The sequence below is a fragment of the Crotalus tigris genome, unplaced genomic scaffold (assembly GCF_016545835.1).
Source record: "Crotalus tigris isolate CLP2741 ecotype Arizona unplaced genomic scaffold, ASM1654583v1 scf7180000024398.1132909, whole genome shotgun sequence".
Classification (NCBI taxonomy): domain Eukaryota; kingdom Metazoa; phylum Chordata; class Lepidosauria; order Squamata; family Viperidae; genus Crotalus; species Crotalus tigris.
The window spans coordinates 207,734-222,388 of record NW_024100566.1 but is presented as its reverse complement, the minus strand read 5'-3'; the positions used below and the strand labels follow the sequence as shown (position 1 = coordinate 222,388).

The window sequence follows — 14,655 nt, the reverse complement described above, 5'->3', positions numbered from 1 at the left end:
AAGGCAGGACAAGAAGCAACGGGTGGAAACTAATCAAGGAGAGAAGCAACCTAGAACTAAGGAGAAACTTCCTGACAGTTAGAACAATTAACTAATGGAACAACCTGTCTCCAGAAGCGGTGAATGCTCCAACGCTGGAGGTTTTTAAGAAGAGACTGGACAGCCATTTGTCTGAAATGGTATAGGGTTTCCTCCCTGAGCAGGGGGTTGGACTAGATGACCTCCAAGGTCCCTTCCAACTTTACGATGACAACGACTACTACTACTACTACTACTACTACTACTACTATTACTATTATTATTATTATGTGTGTGTGCTGATCTACAGCATAGAAATATATCAATGCTGTTTACAGATGTTTAGGGAACACCTACCCCCCTTGTTTCCTGCACACACAAGAACGATCAGACAACTACAAGTTGGATAATAGAAAATATCCATAGACATCAGACAACCAGGTGTTCCTGTCACCACCTAGAAAACAAGTCATGTAAGGACAGGGTTGAATACCAAGGCAAGGTCTCTGCATTATCAGGATCCTGAGTGCTTCTCCTTCATTAAACCCTTCAAAAAAGCATTAAGTGGCAAATATGATATGGGATTTTTTTTACATGTCTATCCCCATTCATATATATAGCAGAAAAGAGGTCCATTTCTACATTAAAAAGGCAGGGGGAGAAAGGAATGAGATCAATGCACACTGTCATTCTGCAATCCTTTGAAAAGATGAACCGAAGCAGTTGGGCTGGTGAGGCTTCATCACCCTCAGCAGAAAATCCCTTTTACTCAGATTTTCCTGCAAGATTTAGACCCCTATCTCATTTTGCAAAGGGACAGGACTGAAGAGTAAATAAATGCATTTCTAGTTTTCAAATACACATGCTACTTCCAAACTGCAATAGGAAGAGAGGACTCTGTAACTAATCCCTACAAACCTAGAACTAGAACAAATTATTGCTTCAAGGATTTGGAAGCTTGTTTTTCTTCTTCTGGTTCAACATCTGTTATTCCATATGGACAGCATTGAGCTGTAAGAATCTGACAGCTCAGCTGATGTGACAAGTGATGGCAACGGTTGGTTTATTTTTAACGTAGGCATCATAAAATAGGCATTCAAGTAGTTGTAATGAAATATCTCCCAATGCGTCTAGGTTGCATCATACAGAGGCCGCGCCCACCCCAGCTCCAGCAATGCAAAAATAGTCGTGATATGTCGCCACACGTCACATGATGTCACGAGTTTGACACCTGTGGTCTAGGACATTTGCCTCTGCACCTGTTATGAAGTAATTCATTGTTTATACCCACAGCTGCAAAAAAAAGGCCCATATATTCAACAGGATATTTAGGTGGCAGTGTTTTAAAGCAGCATCTAGGAAAAACAAAGCAAAAGAAACAAGAAGCTGAGTGTATATGAAAAACAGATCCGAGGGAAGAGTTGCAAAATACCAGGAAAAGTACTAATGCCCTAAGGCAGGGGTCCCCAACCCCCACTCTGTGGACTTGTACTGGTCTGGTGTCCATTAGGAACTGGTCCATGCAAGTGAGTGAAGCTTCATCTGCACATGTGCAGCTTGCAAAACCATGCCATCCCCCCCCCCCCAGGTCTGTGGAACTTGTCCCTGGTACTCAAAAGGTTGGGGACTGCTGCCTAAGGCATTTTTATTCCTACTACGCTACCAGGAGAATAATACAAACTGGATCAGGTCCTCTGCCTTTAAAAACCTCTGCGTTATAGTTTCTGCTACTCATTATCCAAAAAGCTGAGAAGGAATTGGGACTCCAATATTCCTAACTCTCCCTGTTCCCAGGTTTATATGGATGAGAGAATTGTTGCAAGATTTATGTCCACAGTGGATGGAGAAATAAGGGAACTGAATTCCATCCCATCTGGATGGCATGAGATTAGAAAGACATACCTTAGATCACTGTTTCTCAACTCTAGCAATCTTAAGGGCACGCTGGGTGGAGAATTTTGGGACTTGAAGTCTATACATTTTAAAGCTGCCATGGTGAGAAACACTGCCTTATATTATGTCATTACCTCTGACCATTCTGGATATTAACAGGCTAGTCTTCTCAGCAGTAATGTTTTGGAAATAGTCACAATAAAGTCTTTGCACAAGCTTCACACAGGATAATGTTTGCATTAAACTGTAAGATGGTTTAATCTTTGGCTTTATATATAGCTCCTCCTTCTATTTATCAATCTTTTTTTCTTTCTTCAATGCAAACAGAAATTATTTTATTAATTCTCTTTTTACTTTGGCAAGCACTTTATTTTTCAAAACCAAAAATAGAATGTAAAATACTAAAAACATATATATTCAAATTAATACTAAATAGATTCTGAAATCACTGAATAGTTTAAAACCTGGTGACAGAGACACAGTGTAAGAGTTGTTCTCAGACAGATAATTTGGAGACTATTAATATAAACCACCAACTGCAAACCACTCTTCCCGGTTCACAAGAAGGCTGTAAGAAAGAGAATAAAAAAGTCTTTACCCTAGAACACATGGAGATATATTAGTTTTGAATTTAAAAATATTTCACTTGTTGAAATTCTTTTACCCCTATCTCTTTCATCTCAATAAATCTTGCTAAAGAGACCTTGTCTGTGGGCAACTAGAATAGAATAGAATAGAATAGAATAGAATAGAATAGAATAGAATAGAATAGAATAGAATAGAATAGAATAGAGCTGGAAGGGACCTTGGAGGTCTTCTAGTCCCGCCCCCTGTTCAAGCAGGGGAACCTATAATGTCTCAGACAGTTGAATGTCTAGTCTCTTCTTAAAAATCTCCAGTGATGCAACAAAGAGCCTGATTATACCTTTTAGAAATACTCTACTGAAAGAACATGGAGAACAGATACAGTTCCCAAAGGAGTGCATTCATTGCCTGGAGCAATGCAAAAGCAGGTCCTTCCCCGCATGTCAAAAATATTTGTTAGTTTTATATACCACTAAAATCAATTGACTCACCATAGTTTTCAAACATATTTAATTTTAAACATAATTTGAAACCATAAATTAATATAGTAAAATCATATAAAAAAATTGGTGTCTTTATGGCAGTGTTGATTCCTGGCAACAGTGTTGACCGCTGACAACAAGTCCCTGCAGTTCTCTTGGCAAGATTTTAGAAGTGGTTTGCCATCCTTCCTAGGGCTGAGAGGGTGTCACTGGCCCAAGGTCACCCAGCTGGCTTCTTGCCTAAGGAGCTCTCACAGTCTCTAGTTTTCTACCCTTGTGCCTTAACTACTACAACAAATTAGCTCTTAAAATCACCACATCCTATCACATCACATCACAGGAAAATAAAGTAACATGATGATGTTAATTCACCCTGGGCAGCATCAGCTGTCAAAGCCCCTGTGGAATAGGGTTCTGATGAGGAGATCTTTAAAATAAATTATTTCGTAGATCTTAACAACTGGATAGGTTTGTAATGGGAGATGCAAAGCCTCGAACAGGCCCAAAGGTGTTTAGATATCTGCAACTTACAGAGCAGAACATTGCAAGAAGAAGAAAAAAATGTGTGAAGTTCCAGAAAAAGTGTTAATTTTGATGACTAATCGGCACAAATGGCAAAGCTCTGGCAAGTCTGTTCTTTTACAAGCATCTCCACTTGGCCAATTCAGATTAAGGGCCCCCCATTGTATCTGGATGCTGCCACACCAGTCTCAGCTGGCAGATCTCCTTTGCACACACGCTTCCTCATTACCATACCCGATGCTCAACAAGAGCTTCATTGTGAAGGGAAGGCAAATGAGGTCAGAGGTCACTAAACCCAAAATGGCTGCCTCCAAAGGCAAGCCAACAGATTGCAGCTAAGACAAAAGGGGACACTCTCTATGGATTCTGTGGACCATAAACCTCCTTCTCCCCCAGCCATGCCAGGTACTTTCATACAGACAGCTATTGTTCTGCAGCTGGATGAGGGTCACGCACATTAGGGAGGGGGGCAGCCCTTGCCCATGCCAGATTCCAGGAATATATTAGTTCGATAGACCCAAACCTTTGCTAGCCCAAAGAACAGATGGCTGAAAGTTTCACAATGACCAAACTCAAAACCTACAGAAGCATCTGTGGTTGAGAATTCCTTAATGCAATCTTTCCTCCCTTCTTTCAGCGTTCCCTTTTCCACCCGACCATCTGCTGTGGCATGACAGCCTTTTCTTCTCTCCCAGATTGTATCATTAATTAAAATGATCAAATGCACAGATACCATGCTGTTATTTTGTGATGTCCAGGCACTTAGACTTTAGACTCTGAGACACAAGCCTAAAATCATGCCCAGTTGATATAAAATGTCCTTCAGGATGCATCAATATCTCTTGGTTGCACTGCACTTTAGTGAAATATAACTCTTGCTGATTCCAAAAATTCCTCAGACATACGGGTATTTTGCATTTTGATACACTGAATGAGCCATTCTTGATACACACTGACCTTGAGTCCATCTTCCTTTCAGAGGGGTTGTTAATCCCTAGCTAAATGAAGCCATTGTTTATGGCTGTCTCTAAAGAAAAAGCAAAAAGCAAAACTATCCCATTCCCCATCTCAGATCCTTAGCAAAAACAGGAGTTCTTTAAGGCCTTGTGGTCAAAAAAAGGTCAAAAAGCCTAAGCTTAGCTTGGATTATTTATTTTGTAATGAACCTTTTTTATGGAGTTATATTCCAGATGCCCTAAGCAATCACAATAATGTGAAACGTGCACAGCTTTTTACAATGATAAAAAAGCAAAGTGCCTTTAAGTGAAGCTCAGCTCCTATTGCATTTTAAAAAAATAGCCCTGGGCTTCTCTATTGATCTTCCACCCAAGTATTAACCAGGCTGATCTTGCTTAATTTCTAAATCTAGACAAAGATATCCAGCTGTCTTGTTATGGCTATTTTACAATCATAAGACACCAATCTGCCACATTCAGCAAGATTAACAGTTTAACAACTGCATTTGTCCAACATACTACACAAAATTATCTTTAAACAAGATTAGTTTTTGGGGTGGTTTTGCATGTAATGCGTATTCAGCCCATTTGGTTAGCATATGAGCCTGTGAAAAGTATTGTGCCAACTCATACAATAGATCAATCCAACAAACAATTAAACATGTTGTGCAAATCCATTCAAATAGTCTAATTGATATGCCAAATCTTATAATTAGAGACTGCATATCTTAGGTTGGTGGATCCTAGAGCAAACAAGCAGAGGCATGGTTTTGTGCACTGAATCATCTTGTGAGCTTTCCCGGTGACAACTGTCTGACCACTGTACTGCTGGGACAACTAACTAGACTTTGTGTTAATTCTAGAAGATCTTGATTATGTTTCAGCAGGTGACTGCTGAGATAGAGAGAGAGAGATAGATAGATAGATAGAGAGAGAGATAGAGAGAGAGAGAGAGAGAGAGAGAGAGAGAGAGAGAGAGAGAGAGAGAGAGAGAGAGAGAGAGAGAGATCTGCAAACATACAGGAAAAAAATACCAAATGATAAGAAATAGTTTGACAATGGATCCAATTATCCAGGAAGATGATGAGTGCGATCAAATGGAAACCAGGCATACATCTATTAAGAATACTTTAATTTAGATTCCTGCACTGAACAAAGGTTTTTCAATGCCCTAATGGCCCTTTCCAACTCCACGATGGATGGATAGGGATGTAAAAAGAACATCCCATCATTTATTTCCTTCTCTTACTCCTTCTATTTGCTAAATTTATTATTTGCTTGATGTGTATCCTATTTTCTTCCAGCAACTCAAAACATATGTCCTCCAATTTCTCTCCAGAACAACCCTTTCAGGTAGGTTGGCTGAGAAAGAGTGTCTAGTCCTAAATCATATAGTAACCTTCCATGACTATGAGGAGACCATGGACTAGGCTCAGTGGTTGTAACTCTGGCCTTTGTCCAAAGATAATCTTTCCCATAATCATCAAATAAATCACTGTCTGTAGCTCCTGGTCCATGTGCAGTTCGAGCAGTTCACTCTTGGCAGGTAATAAAATTCTCTCTGCGTTAATAAGAGTTCTCTTATTTTGCTTCTGTCCTCTCTTGATGTTCTTTGCAAAATAAGACTGGAACTGCATTCCATTTTGAGGCAAGGGATAAGCAAAGATAAGGCAAGAAGAAATTCAGCATAAGTTTAAAAGCCACTAGTGATTGTCCTGGGCCATAGCTCCATTAATACTTGGCACCATTTTGTAAGTGCTCATCCTCCTTGAATTTTGGGAGGTACCTAGAAGTAGAACGAGACTTAAGATGGCAATTCTGGTATTAGTAACTGACCAGAATAACTCACAGTTTTTTCTAACTGTTGATTGCCTGCTGCTGCATTTATCAGCTTATCTTTTTCTCATCAGGAGAAGGGGATAGCAGAGGATGAGATGATTCAATAGTATCATTGATGCAATGAACATGAATTTGAGCAATAGCAATAGCAATATCACTTAGACTTATATACCACTTCACAGTGCTCTACAGCCCTCTCTAAGTAGTTTACAGAGTCAGCATATTGCCCCCAACAATCTGGATCCTCATTTTATTGACTTCGGATGGATGGCGAGAAGTGAAATGCTGAACTGCTGGCAGCTGGCAGTCAGCAGAAGTAGCCTGCAGTACAGCATTCTAACCACTGCGCCACCACAGCTCACTCTACAAACTCTGGGAGTGAATCAAAGTGCCCCTCCCAGATTTTCACAGCCCTAACACAATATTCTTTTTTCAAAAGTACAGGTAATCCTCAACTTATGACCACAATTGAACCCAAACTTTATGTTGCTATGTAAGATATTTGTTAAGTGAATTTTGTCCCATTTTACCACCTTTCTTGCCACAGCTGTTAAGTCAATCCCTGCAGTTGTTAAGTCAGAGACATGGTTGTTAAGTGAATCTGGCTTCCCCATTGTCTTTGCTTGTCAGAAGGTTGCAAAAGGGGATCACATGACTCCAGGACAATGCAACCGTCATAAATGAGTCAGTTGTGAAGCATTTGAATTTTGATCATGTGACCATGATCATGGGAGTGCTGCAACGCTCATGTGAAAAACAGTCATAAGTCACTTCTTCCAGTACCATTGTAACTTTGAACAGTCACTAAATGAACTGTTGTAAGTTGAGGACTACCTATATAACTGTGCCTCTCTTATGAAGTGGATCAGAATCCAAATAGACCTATGCCAGTCTAATCTATTGATTTTAAGATGCAACATAATTATGTTGTTTTAGTTCAACTTAAGTTTCTCTACATCCTGCATTCTCTGCTTCACTTTGAATTCCTTCTAAAATGTATTTTCAATATGCTTTTCCATGGTGCCTACAAAGCCAGAAACCAACAAGCTGTAATATGAAAAGATAGACTTTAGGAAACAAAACTCCAGCCCCATGGTCTACAGCAGTGTTTCTCAATCTCAGCAACTTTGACCTTATGCATGCAAGTTAGTGAATTCTGGAAGTTGAAGGCCATCTATCTTAAAATTTAATAATTCTTGAAAGAAACATTAAAACACTTTGCACATATGCGTATAGAAGGATTTTCAATCTTAATTCCAGTCTCCCTTCTCTTTATCTACCTCGCTTGCTTTTAAATCCTTACCTCATCACAGTCATTGTTGGAGAGATGGGATGAGAGAGCATCCTTGTTCAAAGGCTCAATCACTGTCACCTCTGCAAATTCCTCCACGGTTTGCTGAAACTCTGGTAAGGACCGCCTCCCATAGCGCTTTCCATTCTTGATGTATTTGGGCTGAGCTTCAGGTGAAGAATCTAGAGATGAGATGGAATCCATCATGTTAAGAACAGCATAGACTGGTTTGTAGCCTGTCTGCAACAGCAAATGGGTTAGATCAGTGTTTCTCAACTGTGGCCCCTTGACAATGTACAGACTTCGACTCCCAGCTTTGCTGGCTGGGGAGTTCTGGGAGTTAAAGTCCACACATCTTCAAGCGGCCAAGGTTGAGAAACAAAGGATTAAATTGCCAGAAACTGTTTTGAATTGCCAATCAACTAGGTGGCCCTGTACAACTTATTTATTGAATATAAATAGATTAATGCAAGTCTTTTGTTCACCTGGCCGCTTACAGTGGGGTTGAACTGTAACACCTCTCATCGCTACAGTCAGTATAGCCATTTGGAAAATATCACACTGGAGAAAGTTATTCCAAGGTAGCAATTTTGGTCCTATTTCCCTTGTAGTTTCTTCAGGAGTGTTCACAATGTGTTGGCTTTCCATTGTATGGCAGTGGCTCCCGTATTGATTTTTTTCACCATCTCTCTGTAGATACCTCTGCTTTGTAGTGGAATACACTCCTACAGGAATACAAGCTGGGTCAGAGCCTTGGCATGGTAAAAGTAAGCCAAATCTCATTAAATGAAGAAGGTGTTATAGTTCTCCTTCCACCGTGCCAGTTTTTTATTTGAAGGAACATATCATATGAAAGAGCACTGAAAAAGAATATTGCTTTTGCTGCAATCCATTCTACTGTAGTAAATCTCACACAAAATTTAACTTTTGGAAAATCACAATCCCAGACACATCTAATGAGTTCTTTTTTTAAAAGAAGAGACTGGACAGCCATTTGTCTGAAATGGTATAGGGTTTCCTGCCTGAGTAGGGGGTTGGACTAGATGACCTCCAAGGTCCCTTCCAACTTAATTATTATTATTATTATTATTATTATTATTATTGATCATCGCACAGTCAGCCAGATGTTCAGACTGGATTTGGCATTTTGTCTACCTATCGAGTCCTTACCCAGGACCTGGGATAGGCAGATATGGATGTTTGATGGTATTACAGATATCGTCACAGGATGGAAGCAGTTCCTAATAAGGCCGCCTTTTGCAACTGACTAATAGAGAATTTGTCAATGCCAATTGTGTTCAAGTGGTGCTCCAGTTGTTTTGGGATTGCACCCAAGGAGCCTATGACTATTGGTACTACCCTTGCTTGCTTTTGCCACAGTCTTTCTATTTCTATTTGTAGGTCTTTGTATTTTGTTATCTTCTCCAGTTCTTTCTCTTCTATTCTGCTATCTCCAGGCACTGCCACATCCACTATCCAGACTTTTTTGTCTTTCTTATCGACAATTGTTAAGTCTGGGGTGTTATGTTGCAGGTGCTTGTCTGTTTGAATTCTGAAGTCCCAGAGCAGTTTAATTTTATCATTTTCTATGACTTTCTCTATTTTATGATCCCACCAGTTTTTGCTTACAGGTTTTATGATCCCACCAGTTTTTGCTTACAGGATTATTATTATTATTATTATTATTATTATTATTATTATTATTATTATTATTATATCAAATAAGCAGGAAAAGTGCTAATGCAAAGTTTTATTTTCTTTTGGCCCTTTTTTTTGTGCATCACTTACAACTAACTCATAAACTAGCACTTCTTTATAACAGGTGCATCGCAGGGTACTTTCTGAGGGAATCTCCTTTCCTCACAAGCTTTATTTTATTGGATGTCTCCTTCTGTTACCTGCCAGCCAAAATATATTGCCCCCTCTCTCTACAAAAATGTCAGATGGTGAGTGTAGGGGAAATTCATCGATTCTGGGAATTTAAGTTTCTCAACTTAAGTGTCTGTGGAGATTCTCAGTCACCAGGTATGGTTGTCCCAAAGGTGCTTTTTCCAGGAGGCAACTGGACTTGTGTTTCTTTTGAAGATGTTTTGCTTCTCGTTCAAGAAGCTTCTTTAGCTCTGGCTAGATGGTGGGGAGTGGAAGGACTGCAGGAATGATTTGTGCTTCAGTTTCAGATTCAGACAGCACAGAATTATCCCCAACAGCCTGTGCCTGTTTTCAACAGTGAAGGGACACAGGGCAGAAAACTTCCTGCGGCCAAGAAGGCTCCACACCCATTTGCACTTCTCAGGGTACCCTGAGGACACATGTAAACATCCAAAATGGTTCAACGACTCTCTAAAGGAATGCAAATGACCATCTGTCTACAAGCAATATAAATCCTTCCACTCCCCACCATCTAGTCCAGGGGTAGGCAACCTTGGCTCTTTTAGGATTCGTGGACTTCAACTCTCAGAATTCCTGAGCCAGCCCACGAGTCCTAAAAGAGCCAAGGTTGCCTACCCCTGATCTAGTCAGAGCTGAAGAAGCTTCTTGGATGAGAAGTGAAACGTCTTCAAAAGAAACACAAGAAAGTCCAGTTGCCTCCTGAAAAATGTACCCTTGGGTCTCAAAATGAAAGATACCAGGAAATAATTTCACAATACGCAGGTTGACATTGTGAAATATATCTTCTGCAAAGATACTATTTTAGTGCTTAGCTCATTGTGTGTTGCAAAAGGACCTACCGATATTACAGAACAGCTTTTCTGAAATTCAAAATTAAAAAAAGGATCTTGGGAAAAAAATGGAAGAAAGAGAAGGAAGTGAAATAAACAAGAATGAATGTAGAGCAATTTCAGGAAGATAATTTTTTTCCAGTTTGAAAAAAGTCAGTAGATTAATCTCCCAACAAAACAAATGGAAAGTGGATACAAAAAAGAGGTGGAAGCTGCTTGGAAAAAAATGAATATAATCAGGCTACAGAGTGTCACAGAATTGTGTGGAATTGAACTACAAAATGAATTAGTACTATGTGAATACTGATTGAATATATGAGTGACTGGTATGAAAGAAATACACTGAAGTGGTTTGGTTGTACACAATGGCTGAATGAATGAAGATCAACTCATCAAGCAGATATATGAAGGAAAAGTAATTGATTGAGGAAGGACAATTAAAAAATTCAAAAATGAAAACTGTTGATGAGATTTTGAAAAAGAAAAATGAGAAGTTAAAAGAACAAAAGGCATACAAAGTGATGTACAGACATAGGGAAAGCAAACATGAGTGACAAGAATACTTAGGAATAGTATGGTAAATTGTAATGAATACCGTAACTGTAAAATAGGTATAGCTGTATTTCCTTTCTTTGTCTTTTTCTTATTTCATACATTTAATTTCTTTGGCTTACTATTCTTTACTCTTTTTCTGTATTTCTCATATCATTGCTAATCCTGAAGGAAGGATTACATATCTCAATGTCAAATAAAAGCCAAAGACAGAGGTATAAGATATTACATTACATTATGCTACACTACATTATATTATATTATTATAATAAGAGACTAGATCTACATATAAATATAAATCCAAGATAAAAGGCAGTATTATACTCTCCTTGTCCATATGGCAATACATCTTTCATCAGTGTGGCTGATGGGACAGTGTCTGTCTATATATATATGCACAAACACACCTCTTTTATTGATAACTCAAGGTGGAAAACATACCGAATACTCCTTCCTCTTTGTCTGATTTCCTCCCCCAAACAACAACACTGTGAGGTGAGCTAGGCTGAGGGAAATTGACTGGCCTAAAGTCACCCAGCTAGCTTTTGTGCCTAAGGCAGGACTAGAACTCACTATTTCAAGGGTTTCTAGTCTGATGCTTTAACCACTAGACCAGTGGTTCTCAACCTGTGGGTCGGGACCCCATTTGGGGTTGAACGACCATTTCACGGGGGTCGCCAAACAACGCAGTCCGCCGTTTTTTTCCCCTTTTCCTTAGCTGTGCTACTCCCTTTTATTCTATTGGCTTTTGAAAGCCAATAGAATAGACTCTCTTGTATAGAGTCTAATTCTATTGGCTTTAAAAAGCCAATAGGAATTGTCCAGGCTGTCTCTGCCCTGCTGAGCCCGCCAAAAGTCCCATTCTGCAAACGGTGCTGCACCAGTTGAGTAGTCCTCGACTTACAACCGATTGGGGGTCGCGGCATTAAAAAGGTTGAGAATCACTGCACTAGACCAAACTGATTCTCACTTCTTGCCATGCTACTTAAGGTAGCAAGTAGCATCCTCTGATACATCATTACTACTTCCCAGAATCTGCTGCCTGAGGCAAGTTCCCCTCTTTAACAAATGGTAGGAATTGTTCTAACCAACAATTTCATCCAACATCAGACATTAAGATCTTATCCCGGAACCCCTGAAAGCTTCTGTCCTTTTGGCATTAAGCAAATGCATTTTTATTTACTCAATCCTTTAATCTCCCATCTGCTCTAAATGTTTTAGTCTTATTTTTAGCTTTTAATTGAGATTTATATAAATTCTAAATGACACTGACAGCTCCAACCAGAAAAAAATGGGGGTTAGTAAAGTTTTATTAAACATGACAATGCAAAAGAAAACTGACTAGGGTGTTAAAATGACTGCATTCTCAATTCCAGGGGTTAAATAAAATACCAAAACGTATGAGCTACTTCACCAAAAAAGTGCGTTTTAAAGTACACTGAATACACATCTGCAAAATACCAGTTATTTTATGCCATGTACTGTGGTCATGCTGATGATTAAGATGTGATTCAAAATTAGATGACATTTGATTTTAAGGGAATCCTGATGAAGGTTGCAGGGATTTAAAGCAAAGTAGCAAGAAGTACCGTAAGTTTAAACATGCCAAGGAACGGACTAGGGACTCAGATCCAGCCTCTTCATGTCATCTTGAATACCCTTTCTATACAGATTCTGCTCAAGACCTTGTTAGTGAAAATGTATTCTTTAGGTTAGCTATGCAATGAATTATAAAATACACAAGAACAGAAATCCTTTGATAACCCCCTTCTCATTTCCCCTGGATTTCTACCCCATCCATACATATTACAAACCCGGGGGAGTGCAAGCGAGAGCTTGTGTTTGAAGAAGGCAATTTTAACAAGGTTTCCTGCAGCTGGGAGTCTGGGCATAAAAGCCATAGGATGAAACACACAGATAGAAAAATCAGAAACGAGTCAAGCTGATTAAATAAGACCCAAAAGAACAAAAGCAAACCGTATCATTACGATTAAAGCTGGGCTGCTGGCAACTGCTTCCCTACCACTATCATCTCTGGTATGTTAGCAAAGGCAGATTTTCTCTGTCCTGTTCTTTTTTTCCCCCATCTTGCTTTGGATGGAAACTTATTAGGATGGTAGAAGAGATTCTATGGATATGCAAGGGCACTACAGAATTACATCTGCTTCAAAGTATTCTAGGTTTTATTCAGTGAATATATACAAAAACTTGCATTAAATGGTGCCAACATGCCCTTAATAATGATCACCCTTGGACATATCATCTCGATTTATGTATTAAATTAAGCCAAGATTTTTTTAAATCTATGAGTTGTTGAAAAAGTCATCATGATCTGATTCAGAATTAAAGCTAAGCCGTAATAGGTAGGGTTCATCTATCCCATCCAATCAAAATCAAACCAATATTGTGGCCTCATGCAAAGTTTGAAATCGGTCACAACAAAACCCACATCAATAAGCAGGTATCTTCCACATAATTTGTAAACTGCAGAATCATCTTGCTGAACCCCACCTATTATGGCTTAGCTGGTATTTTAAACAAATTCTTCTACTCTGCCCAGAGTCACATTGCTTTGAGCTAGGTGGCATATAAATGCCATAAATACACTGATGAAGATGTTATTCCAGAAACTCTGAATTACTGCCCAGTGTGTGAAAACCTAATGAAGAGCACACCAGAGTGGATATCGTAAAAACTTTTATTCTGCACAGAAAAAGGACACAAGGTAATCTCTCCCAAAGCTTGTATGTCTCTCACCTTTCTGTCCACAATTCTTATAATGGACAAGAAGCATTGAGTCATGCTCCTCTATTAGTATCCTATAAGTGGTAGTTTTTGCCCCACTTAGAAATTTACAGTTATTAATCAGCCATTTGATAAGGGGCTTTGTCCAGCAATCCCAGCAAATCTTTCCCATATATTCATACATTGTATATGAAAATAATTTTTCAGACCACAAATTTCTCTTTCCTATATCTAAGTTCTTTTTCCATCTGCATCTGCCTTCTCCCAGAATATGGTTGGGGTTATGTGGCTACAAATAGGAATATAGAATATCATAGTTGGAAGGGACCTTGGAGATCTTCTAGTCCATCTCCCTGCTCAAGTAGGGAATATACATTTCAGACAGGTGGCTGTCCAGTCTCTTCTTAAAAGCCTCCAGTGATGGAGCACCCACAACTTCTGAAGGCAAGCTTTTTCACTGGCTAATTGTTCTCACTATCAGAAAATTTCTCCTTATCTCTAGGTTGGGTCTCTCCTTGATTAGCTTCCATCCCTTGTTTCTTGTCTTGCCTTCAGATGCTTTGGAAAATAAGTTGATTCCCTCTTCTTTGCGGCAGCCCTTCAAATATTGGAACACTGCTATCACGTCTCCCTTGGTCCTTCTTTTCATTCTAGACCAGCGGTTCTCAACCTATGGGTCGTGACCCCATTTAGGGTCGAACGACCATTTTACGGGGGTCGCCAAACAATGCGATCCGCCATTTTTCCCCCTCAGGGGGTGCTGCCGCGCATGCGCGCTGCGCATGGGGGCACCGCCGCGCATTTGCGCTGCGCATGGGGGCGGCCCCGCGCATGCACGCCGCGCCGCGCATGTGTGGCATGTCCGTGTGACGGGGGCCGCCGTCACAAAAAGGTTGAGAACCGCTGTTCTAGACTAATATTAAAAGATTAATAAAATAGGACTACTTCTACTGGGCTTGCTTTTTCCAATCTTCTTTTCTAGGCCTTCATATATAACGAAGTGTTTATTCATTTTTAACCTTACACATAGCTAGGATTGCGATGATAATAAA

The 14,655-nt window shown here is 39.6% G+C and overlaps 1 protein-coding gene across 9 annotated transcripts in view; it reads right to left on the bottom strand.

Annotated features, from left to right (window-relative positions):
• The window catches only part of NIN (ninein), a 112,086-nt gene that overhangs the window by 56,941 nt on the left and 40,490 nt on the right, over nucleotides 1–14,655 (bottom strand). For 6 of the 9 annotated variants that reach the window (XM_039329481.1, XM_039329488.1, XM_039329489.1 and 3 more), the window contains exons 4-5: nucleotides 8,072–8,311; nucleotides 7,599–7,768 (exon numbers count right to left, since the gene is read on the bottom strand). In XM_039329481.1, coding sequence (XP_039185415.1) covers nucleotides 7,599–7,768; nucleotides 8,072–8,311 — 410 coding nt within the window. The remainder of the gene's footprint in view (nucleotides 1–7,598; nucleotides 7,769–8,071; nucleotides 8,312–14,655) is intronic. The other 3 variants (XM_039329486.1, XM_039329490.1, XM_039329485.1) reach the window with 2 other exon arrangements.